Source organism: Mobula hypostoma, chromosome 20, assembly GCF_963921235.1.
Source record: "Mobula hypostoma chromosome 20, sMobHyp1.1, whole genome shotgun sequence".
NCBI lineage: Eukaryota > Metazoa > Chordata > Chondrichthyes > Myliobatiformes > Myliobatidae > Mobula > Mobula hypostoma.
The window spans coordinates 4,498,104-4,510,130 of record NC_086116.1 but is presented as its reverse complement, the minus strand read 5'-3'; the positions used below and the strand labels follow the sequence as shown (position 1 = coordinate 4,510,130).

Sequence of the window (12,027 nt, the reverse complement as noted above, 5' to 3'; positions counted from 1 at the left end):
ACACAGGATTTCCTGTGAAGTTCGCAGAAATGGCAATTATTTGTAGACTCAAGACTGCAGGTGCCGGGAGCTGAAGCAATGCACAAGTGATGGTGGAACTCAGTGGATCAGGCAGCATCAGTGGAGGGAACTTGGCTGCTAAGTGGAGGCTAAACGTAAATTAGAGGAAGAGTACTCCATATTCCACAAGGGCTGTCTCCACCTGGTGACATGAAAACCAAATTCTCAAACTTTCAATAACTGCTCCCCTTCAGTCCCACCTCCCCCCATTTTTATTTTCTTTCCTCTTGATCCACTTGGTCCCTATCACCCAGACACTCTTCTCACCGAATCCTTTCCCCACCTCCATCCAATCCATGCACCACCTTCAGATTCCATTACCTCCCAACCTGTTGCTATTGCCACTCTTGCCTCCTCCATCTACTTACCACCCCTCCTCACCTGGATCTAGCCCTTCATCCATCCCTTCTCTCCACCTTTTAAATACTGGCTCCCTTCCCTACTTCAGTCCAGATGAAGGGTCTTGACCCAAAACAATGACTGTTCATTGTCCTCCATAGATGCTGATCGACCATGCTTTGTGTTGGCAATATTTTGTAGTTAAGGAATTCTTTTAGTAAAAAGCAATTTACAATGAGGTCCGCAATCTACTGAAGGCCAGATCAACAACTTTCAAGTCTGGTGACCAAGTAAAACCCTCTCACATGTAAAGTTGCAATTCTGGACCAAACTTGAGTCAATGGGGGATACTCGACAGCTACAATAGGGCTTCAATGCTATTACCTCTTATAAAATGAAACCAAACAACATACAGCAAGTAACATCAAGGCCTCACTCTCAGATGAGCTGAACACTTTCCATGCTTACTTTCACTGCCAAAACACGGAGGAAACTTCACCAACTCCCACAGCCCTGGTGCCCAGAAGGAACATATTACTATTGTCTAGTAGTCTTCTGAGGTTGGTGATGAAATACATCAACTCCTGCCTGAGAAGCAACTTGGATCTGCTCCAATTTAAGGGAGATGCACTGATCTCCCTGGTACTTATCCTTGCAAGTGGAACAACTGCCACACCTGCTCCAACACCTCCTCCCTCACTACCACTCAGGGCCCCAAATAGTCCTTCCAGGTGAGGCGACACTTCACCCCAGTCTGTTGGGGTCATATACTGTGTCCGGTGCTCCTGGTGCGGTCTCCTGTATAGTGGTGAGACCCGACATAGATTGGCAGACCACTTCACCAAGCACCTACACTCCATCCAACAAGAAATGCACCTTCCAGTGGCCACCCATGTCAATTCTACTTCCCATTCCAATATGTCAGTCCATGGCCTCCTTTACTGCCACAATGAGGCCACACTCACACTGGAGAAGCCACACCCTATATTCCATCTGGGTAGCCTCCTACCTGATGGTAGAAACATTGATTTCTCGAATTTCTGGTAATTGCCTCCCCTCTCCTCCTCCTTCACCATTCCCCCTTCCTGTTTCCCTTCCTTACGCCTGCTTACCTGCCCATCACCTCCCTCTGGTGCTCCTCCCCCTTCTTCCATTGTCTTCTACCCTTCTATTAGATTCCCCCTTCTCCAGCCCTTTATCTCTTCCACCAATCAACTTTCCAGCTCTTTACTTAACCCCTCCCAGTTTCACCTATCACCTACCACCTTGTACTTCACCTTTTAACTCAGACCTCAGCTTCCCCCCCCCCCCCCCCCAGTCCTGATGAACTGGACAAAGATGGTAATGAATCAGCATTCAGAAGGGAGGTTGAAAATCTGGCTGAGTGATGCCACAACAGCAACCTCTCAGTGAATGCCAGCAAGACCAAGGAGCTGACTATTGACTTCAAGAGGAGGAAGCTGGAAATCCACGAGCTAATCCTCATCGGGGAATCAGAGCTGGAGAGTGTCAGCAACTTTAAATTCCTTGCTGTTATCACTTCAGAGGCCCAGTATGCAAGTGCAATTACAAAGAAAGCACAGCAGTGCCTCTATTTCTTTGGCAGTTTTTTTGAAAATTCAGCTTAATGTCTAAAACTTTGACAAACTTCTACAGATGTGTAATGGAGAGTTTATTGACTGACTGCATCATGGCCCGCTATGGAAACACCAATGCCCTTAAACAGAAAATCCTACAAAAAGTAGTGGATACAGCCCAGTCCCTCATGGATAAAGCCCTTTCCACTAGTAAGCACATCTACACAGAGCAGGAAAGCAGCATTCATCATCAAGAAACCTCACCACCTGGGCCATGCTCTCTTCTCATTGATGCCATTAAGGAGGTACAGGAACCTCAAGGCCACACCACCAGGTTCAGGAACAGTTATAACTCCTCAACCATCAGACTCCTGAACCAGTGGGGATAATTTCACTCACCCATCACTGAACTGCTGCCACAACTCACTTTCAAGGACTCTTCATCTCATGATTTTGATATCTATTGCTTATTTATTATAATATATATTTATCTTTCATATTTGCACAGCTTGTTGCCCTTTGCACATTGGTTGTCTGTCCATCCTGTTGGGCGCAGTCTCATTTATTCTGTTGTTTTTCTTAGATTTACTGTGTACATCCACAGGAAAATGAATCTCAGGGTTGTATATGGTGATACAAGTGTCCTTCGATAATTAATTTATTTGTACTTTGTAATCTACAAATGGATTTTCGGAAGTCACACATTATTTGGTCAGTTTATAAATTCAAGCTTTCTTCACCTGGACTAAAGAGGACAATTGCCTTCAGGTAGGCATACTCATATCCATCCAGAGATAGTTTAACCATGCTATTACAGAACTCCTGCAGCTTCCAGATGTGCTCCATCACCACTTTCACTCGGTCTGCTGACAATTTATCTGTTCATTAAAAACAAAAACAAAAACAAAACACCATTATTCATCTTCAACAAAAACTGATTAAATAAAATAAAGCTCTCATTACAAACTGGAAACAACTATTCCTAACAGCTGCACTAATTTCCCCATCTCCACCCTCCCACACCAATTATTCCATTCACAGATACTCTGTTAATAACCTGTCAAATATTCCCGCAGTTTCTCCATGTGGCCTCTTGCATCCTCTCAACTTGAAGATGGGAGGCCTCAGTTGTTAAAAGATGCAAAGTCCAAAGATTTATGATAGAGTACTGGATACTAATCTTACCCCACTGCACCACTGCCAAACCCTTTCCAGTAATTGAAATAATAAATTGACATGAATACTTATTCCTTCATGCAAGTGGAAATTAATTTGCTGCACAGTTTTTGAATAGTTTACAAAGGGTTAGGATGCTCAAGAATCGGTAGCTATGCAAACATTTCTATAGCAGTAGATACATTGAGCCCTTAACGTTTGTGGGGGAGACGTGCTGCTGTGGAAAACTGGCCAATCTCCTGCCTGGAAGGGTAAAGTCAATCAAGAGCAAATCACATTGTTTAGACAGGCCAAAGCACACTGATTGTGCACTGACTGGCCGTTGTTGCAAATGGAGTTTTCCCCCCATACACTCCCCACTTTAAATAGCTTATTTAATAGACTCCTTCCCATAAATCTGGTTTAAAAAGAAATCAAAAGTGCTTCCTATTTTAAGAGCCTATGTTTGTAAGATAAACATACTTTTCTGTGGAGCAACAAAACCATTGCTAAGTGGCAAATTAAATAGAATGAAGTCCTTTGTTTTAGCAAAAATTTAAGTAAAGCATTTAGGGAGAGCTGTACATTCACAGCAACTCAAAACATTTTGAATCCGGGGTGGGGTGTGCAGGTGTGTACATAGAAGAGAACGAGCTGTAACGTTCATTCGTATGGGTGAGGAAATCATGACAGTTTGTCCTAAGCTGAGACTTAAGCCTAAAAATCTACACTAATAATTCCATCCACCAAGGAAGTGGTACGCTCTCAAGACGTTAACTTCTACACAAGGTATTAGCCTGAGGTCCCCAATGTACTTTTAGGAAAATTATATAGTACCATGGGAGTTTTTTGCAAATATCAGGAAGGTTCTCTCTGCTGTCCTTCATCAACATCACAGACACGGGGTGCTTGCTACGCTCATATTGGCTGCTACGTTTTCTGGATCAGAAGTAACTAACTGAGTATTTCATTGACTGCAAAACACTTCTGGACTTGAGCACTTCGCAGGACCTCCAGTTACACTGTAATGTAGTGTAAATCAAACCATAGGAACACCCTCGAGTTCCGTTACTGCTTGGTGCAGCTTACAGAATGGATATATCATATGGCTGCTCGGCATTCTCTCTCAAGATCATGAAATGTGCCACGAATACACTAGTCCTCTGAACCTGTTCAGGCATTTATTTAAATCATGGCTAATCTGTGATTTCATTACACCATCCCACCTTCATCCTCTTAATGCTGCCTGAACAAAATATCCAGATTTCAGCTGACCAGAACAGGGAGGATTTTTTTTTGGCAGATCAGGTGGGAAGTGGAGCTGCAGATCCCTACCGGGTGATGTGTATTTTCTGGGATCATCCTTGAATGGCCTCTAACTTGATAATTCCCCCTTGTTATAAACTAACCTGCCAGGAAAAAATAGCTTCTAATTATCAAATCTTCAAATCATTTTTCAACAAGTTTTCAACATTTCGTAGATAGCATGCACATGCTCTGTAACCTCATGGTACAGCACTTCAAAGTACACATGCACGATTAATCAAAGCAGCATTTTAGACGCGACCTTACTCTATGAAGTAGTATTGCACACACAACACACACATGCTCTATTATTCTATGATTCAGCATTTCAGAACACACATGAATCAACCGTTTGAAGATTAGCTCCCTGCCAACCTTGCTGGAGACTTGTTTGCAGATGGTTAACAATTGCAGTGAGTATGGTTGATAAATTCATCACTTGGGAACACTGGGCAAGACCAAGTGTAAAGAGCTCATTCCAACAAGCGCGTACCAAAGCTGTATTATTGTCTGGCCTGTAGAACAAAATAATCAACAGCAAATTCTTAACCCTTAATAAAATCACGATTACAAAAATAACATTACTGCACATCATACTTTTAAATTATCCGTTAACATTGCAAATATGAGGGAAATGCTGTTTGATCAATATGAAGTTTTTGAAAGAGGTACAATGGAGGTACCCATGAAGGCACTGTGATTAATGGAGCATACATGGACATCAGTAAGGCCTCTATAAATCCCTACACAGGAAACTGGTCCAAAAGGTTAGAGCACACAGAACTGAAGACTATTGGCAAATTGTATTCAAAGTTCACTTGTTAATAGGAGGCAGGTATTGTGGAGGGTTGCTTTTAGAAATGAGAAACATCTGAGCAGTGATATACCACAGAGATTGGTGCGAGGACCTGCATCATTGTTATAATCATTATGAGTTGGATGATACAATAAATGGTGCTGTTTATAATGAGTAGAGGTCCTTTAGATTACAGGATGATATTGATCAATTGGTAAGATTGGCAGCTGGAAATTGCTTGTGAGATGAAGAAATTTGGGAGGACAAGCAAAATGAATGGTAGGGTATGAGACAGTCTTGAGAACAGAGGAACCTTGTTCAAAGTTCTAAAATCCATGAAGATGGGTGAAGTAGTAGACAAGGTGCTGAAGAAAGCACATGGGATTATGTGTCATCATAAACCAGGATATAAAAGCAGAGAGATTATGGTATAACTTTAGAAAACAATGTCCGGGCCACAGCTGGAGAACTTTGGTCACCACACTATAGGAAGGATGTGATTGCAGTGGACAGTACAGAGGGGATCCATCAGGATGTTACCTGGCCTGGGATGGAACATTTCAGTTATGAGGAGGGACTAAACAGACTGCGTTTGGATTCCATGGAGTGAGGAGGTTGATGGAGGGAGGGAACCTGAGAGAACTGTACAAAAAGTTTAGACAGGTTGCAATGAGGAAATTTTTCCACCTAAAAGGAGGTTGGAACTTGGATTGCATTTACTCAATAGGTGGTGGAAGCTAAGGCAATTACTATGTTTAACTATCTGGATAAGCACTTAAATTGCTAAAGCACAGAAGACCACTTTGCATTTGGGTGACACATAGGCAGATATTTGCAAGGACATGTTGCGCCAAATGACTGTATAACACTTCTTTGAGAAGCTGCATGGTATTACAGCTGGGGACATTCTGAAGTTCGGAGTTCAAATCTAGCAGCGTCTGTAAGGAGTCTGCATATCCTTCCCATTGAATTTCTCCGGGTGTCCGGGTTCCTCCCACAGTTTACATCGTGGGTAGGTTAATTGGCCATTGTAAATCGTCCCATGATTAGGTTAGGGTTAAATTGGGGTCGGCAGGGGTTGCTGGGGTGCTGTGGTTCGAAGGGTCTGAAGGGCCTTTTCCGCGCTGTACCGCTAGATAAATAGATTGTTACACTGCTGAACATTAATCTGGATCTTGAAGTTTACAAGCAAATGTCAGTGAATATCTCTGAAAAAATAGTGATCGGTGGCCTGACTAAGATAAGCCAGACCCGCAGACAAACGATAAAAACTGTGCATTGCAGCCCATGGCATGGGAACACTGCACATAACATACAAGCTCCAAATGACAAACTGAAGTACAAGACCGTTGAATCACTAACCCAAGAGCCTGGAAGGCTGGAATAGACCTTGCCCAATGCATGGATAGGAACAATAATCTCGATGCAGACTCACAGATGTAGTGCACATTCAGGTATTCTGGCATCGGTGATGGCATTGTTAGCTGAGGATAGCATACAAGAATTTACTTTAACATCAAGTTATACTACTATGGCAAAGGTTCCTTTTGTGGTAAAGTAATTTAAGTTTGCAGTTAAAATAAAAACATATATTCTTGACAGCAATCTAGTTGATTTCTCATTACTTCTAAATTTAGATTAGTTGAATAGGTATTTGAATCTGTTACACCATTTGTGCATGACTTCTTGATAGGATGGCATTTACTTTACACCTTTCTTCCCCATAGCGTCACAAGGTATGCAACAAGTTCACAAGTGACAAACCCATTAGTCTCCTGATTGCTGTTATAACTAACTACTACACATTTAGAAGCAAAGGTTTCAACATACAGCAATGGGATATCATGACCATTACTTTCCAAAACTGCTGGCTATATTGGGAAACACAACCTAATGGGGAATTTTAAGGCAGGGGTCCCCAACCTTTTTTGCACCACGAACCAGTTTAATATTGACAATATTCTTGTGGACCGGCTGACCGGGGGGGGGGGGGGGGGGCGTTTCCTGTAGGGTTAAACTCACCTCAACATGTCTTTTACAGTTCAGGTTGCCAACTTTCTCACTCCCAAATAAGGGACAAAAGTAGCAGTCAAATCCCAGGACACTTTACCCCAGGAAAGACTACAATGACCATGAAGCCTTGCGCGGGCACCTGTGCACGCACGTGTGACGTGCGCATCTACTGTGCACATGTGTGTATGTGCTGATTTTCTTGGTTTTGCCTTCATCTTCCTGACTACACTGGACATACATTATTTCTACTTTATATAGGTTGTATACTTATCATACCATTCCTGCTTTTACTATATGTTAGTGTTATTTATTTTCGGTTTTATGTGTTATTTGGTATGATTTGTTAGGTTATTTTTTGGGTCTGGGAATGCTCAAATATTTTTCCCATATAAATTAATGGTAATTGTTTCTTCGCTTCACACCATTTCGGCACGAAAGGTTTCATAGGAATGCTCTACCTTAGTTGGGGAAATATGGGACAAACCAATTTAGCCCAATATATGGGATGTCCCGGCAAATACAGAACAGTTGGCAACCCTATATTCAAGTTCAACAGTGCGTGACAGGGAATGAGGAAAGGTGCAGCTGACTCATATCGTTTCCTCACGGCCCGGTAGCACGTGCTTTGCGGCCTGGTACCGGTCCGCGGCCGGGTGGTTGGTGACCACTGTTTTAAGGGACCTAATTCAAAGATACAAGATGGAAAAACTGAGCGACCAGATTAATATATTAGAGTCACAGAGTATTACAGCACAGAAACAAGCCCCTCAACCCAGGTCTGTGCCTTACTATTATTACTATGCCTGGTCCTATCAATATACATCTGGGCTATAGCTCTTCAAACCCCTCCCACCCATGTACCTAGCCAATTTCTCTCAAATATTGAAATTGAACCAGCTTCTACCACTTCCGCTGGAGGTTTATTCCACACTCTCACTCTCTGAGTAAAGATTCCCACCTCATATTCTTCTTAAACACATCATCTTTCACCTTTAACCCATGACCTCGAGTTCTAGTCTAACTCATCCTCAGTGGAAAAAGGTTGTTTGCATTTACCCTATCAATGCCTTCATATTTTGTATACCTCTGTCAAATCTCTCCCATTCTCCTACGTGTCATAACCTATTTAACCTTTTCCTATAACTCAGGTCCTCAAATCCTGGCAACACTTTTGAAAATTTTCTCTGCACTCTTTTTCAATTTTATTAATATCTTTCCTGTTGGTAGATGACCAGAACTGGAGTGTCACCGCCCTCAGAGTTCATGGTTCGTGTTGCTGTCCTGGGAGACGTTATCAACATTCTGAGATTTTATCGATTGGATTGCCGTTCAAATTGACCTCTTTTAGTTCTATCTTTTTTTCTTGTTCTTTCTCATTCTTTCTTGTTGTGAATTGGTGGGCTAGGGGTTTGGGTGGTCTGTTAGTTTTTGTGCAAGGGAGGGTTGGGGGGGTGATTAGGGGTTTGCAAGTTTTTGTTTCTTTTTCTTTTCCTACAGGGGGATTGACGTCTTTCTTTCAACTACTTCTATGGTTTTCTGCATTTTATGGCGATCTGAAGACAAATCTCAGAGTTGTATTCTGCATACATACTTTGATAATAGGATGAGCCATTGAACCTTTGATAAAAATGAATCTTTGAAATTAGGCCTTGACAATTTCAACATCCTAACTCCTATACTCAATAGTTTGATTTATGAAGGCCAAAGTGCCAGGAGCTCTCTTTATGACCATATCTACCTGTGACACTGCTTATAAGGGATTATGGATCTGTATTCCCAGATCCCTGTTCTACCTCACTACTCAGTGCACTACCGCTCGTCGTGCAAGCCCTATCCTAGTTTGTTCTCCCTTTGTGTAACACTTCACACTTGCCTGCATTAAATTCCATCTGCCATTTTTCAGTTCACTTTTCCAGTGATCCTGATCCCACTACAAGCTTTGATAGCCTTCCTCGCTATTCACTACGCTCCCAATCTTGGCATCATCCACAATTAATCACATGTACATCAAAACTTAGTGAAATATATCATTTGCATTAACAACCATCCAACATAATCTGAGGATGTGTTGGGAGCAACCTGCAAGTGTTGCCTCACATTGCTGTGCCACGAGAAATTCTGCAGCAGCTGGAAATCCAAAGCAACACACACAAAATGCTGGAGGAACTCAGCAGGCCAGGTAGCATTTGCAGAATTTCTCGTGTTGGTGATACCACTACTACTGCGAAATCTTCGAGGGATGTCTTCTCTTCCTTTCTAGTCCTGATGAAGGGTTTCGGCCCAAAACATGAACTGTTTACTCTTTTCCATAGATGTCTGACCTGCTGAGCTTCTCCAGCATTGTGTGTGTGTTCTTTAAATCAGTGATGCCTCTCTCAGTTAGCTGGCATGCATAGGAACTGTACCCAGCTGTTTCTGGTGTGAAAGGTACAAGGTCAGGGATGGTACCTGACTGAACTATAGGGGAGATCCTCCCAGCATCCCAACCAATTTTTCACCCAATAATGCTGATTTATTATCTAGTTAATTCATTAGGACATTGAGGGTTGCAAATTAACACTAAGTACAAATATAGCACAGAAGTATTTAATTGCCTATAATGTGTTGTGGCATCCAGAGATTCTAACATAAAAAATTACATAAAGATAGAAAAATTCCTTGAAGGCTATCATACATTGGCAAGCTTGCATCATTCTCATCATTTAACTAAAGATTTACTCCAAATACTCCACAGTCTGGATGCGGTCATACCTGGGTATGGGCTGAGTGGGCTTACCCCTTGGTCTACAATCTCTAATAAGGAGAAACTCGTGGAGCAACTGAGATACAAGTGGACAGAAAAGCTGCAAAGTCTGTTGTAAAGCAGGTAACTGGGCTGGGACAACACGGCTTGAGAACACAGGACAGGTTTTGCTTATAACTTTAGTAGGTTAAAAATGCAGCTTGGTATCAGATGTAAAGATCTAAATGGGGATAATCAGATCAACTATTCATTTTTGACAACTATTTCCAAAATTGGAGCAGGGAGGGAAGGATGATGGGAGGAGACAGGGCAATCAAATAAACTGATTAAAATGTGCTAAGCCCTGATTCTTTTGCCCCTCTGATTCTCCATTTCTCTCACTCCACAATCCCTATCTCCTCCTCTCCCCTATCCTCCTACTGCTGTTGCTCACCCGCTCCACCACCCCAGCCCCCTGCAACTTGCCATATTCCATTCATTCTCATTCTTACCTTTCCCTTTTCCATTAAAAATACTGGTTTCTATCATTGTTGGTTAAAACACAACATATTTAAAAAATTTCCTGACTACCTCAATTACATAATCTTGCTAACCATGTTTATAATGAACAAAATTCTTTACAGATTTCAACACATAAATTCTGTACTGACCATTATCTTTAGCCTCAATCAAAATTCTTACACAATGCTTACAACACTTAGGCTCAAAAATGTCTGACAGATATTCACCTCCCTCTGCTGACAAAACATCTATAATATCACGTCCTTTGGCTTTCAAGAATGATCCCTACTACAAAACTTACTTTTAACAACAGAATTACTCTGAAATTTATAGCACAGAAATAAGGCCATTCATATGGCCTTAATATCTCTATACCACTGTTTACACTACATGCAAGCCTCCTCCCATCTTAGCCACTTATCCGTATAGTTCTATACCATTCAGGTTATTTGGCATTCCAAATGTAGCTTCCTGTACCTCAAACTCTGCAAGCATTGGAGAGTTGCACATTAGTTTATTTAAATGAGTGTCAACAGCAGAACACTAAACTACATACAAAGAACTACGGGATTTTGGAATTCTGAAATATCATTTAGAAGGAAATAGAGGATTTCAGTGTGCCTGGCATATAATGCCTGTTGAAAATCCACAAATTAACAATGAAAGGTGCCCTGCCAAAGGTTTTGTAAGAAACAATACATACAATGCAATGATGAAGAATCTAAAGGTCCCATAATTTGAACAAACAATGGACATTATCATACCTTGAAAGAAACATGCACATCACTGAGAAGGGGACCCTCAATCTCAACAATAGGAAGGGACTGCTCTCCACTGATCAGCTGGATGTTGGTGCCCGAAGTATCCATGCACTCTGCTGAGTTCTGAACAGCTGATCCTTCTGCAGGATTTAGTGCTTTCGCAAGTGTATCAAATGCTCTGAAATACCAAGTCAGAAAATGCAGACATATTTTATCCATCTAACACTGGCAGGTTTACTTCTGCATAACAATTGTCAAAAGGTCAATAATGCAGTGATGTAGATGCAGTACAAATAAAGAAATCAACTGACTGAAGTGAGTTACACTCCAATGCTACAAGATATATCTCAGCAGCATAATTTTGAATGATCACAGACTGTTCTTACTTTTACTACTTTAGTTTCACTTTGCAAAGTGCAGTGATTTTGATAATCAGTAATTTATAAAGCTAACAGACTTTTGTCGTGTACTATGATGGACAAAAGTATAGAGGTTATGCTTCAGCTATATAAGGCATTGGAGTACCATGCATCACATTGATCATCTTATTTAAGGAAGGATGTAAATACATCAGGAGCAGTTAAGGTAAAGTTTATTAGAATCGCTGGGTTGTCTCATGAGAAAAGGCTGGACAAGCCATGCTCGTATCTGCTAGAACTTTGAAAAGAGAGAGAGGAAACACACAAGATCCAAAGGGGTTTTGACATGTTGGATATTGGCAGGACATTTCCTTCAGTGGAAGAATCTACAATTAGGGTCACTCATTTAAGACAGTGC

The 12,027-nt window shown here is 41.6% G+C and overlaps 1 protein-coding gene across 14 annotated transcripts in view; it reads right to left on the bottom strand.

Moving 5' to 3' along the window:
• LOC134359288 (nuclear receptor subfamily 2 group C member 1-A-like) overlaps positions 1 to 12,027 on the bottom strand; it is a 131,403-nt gene that overhangs the window by 28,322 nt on the left and 91,054 nt on the right. For 13 of the 14 annotated variants that reach the window (XM_063072264.1, XM_063072266.1, XM_063072271.1 and 10 more), the window contains 4 exons: positions 11,254 to 11,428; positions 6,595 to 6,716; positions 4,776 to 4,951; positions 2,717 to 2,854 (listed from right to left, as the gene is read on the bottom strand). In XM_063072264.1, coding sequence (XP_062928334.1) covers positions 2,717 to 2,854; positions 4,776 to 4,951; positions 6,595 to 6,716; positions 11,254 to 11,428 — 611 coding nt within the window. The remainder of the gene's footprint in view (positions 1 to 2,716; positions 2,855 to 4,775; positions 4,952 to 6,594; positions 6,717 to 11,253; positions 11,429 to 12,027) is intronic. The other variant, XM_063072272.1, reaches the window with a different exon arrangement.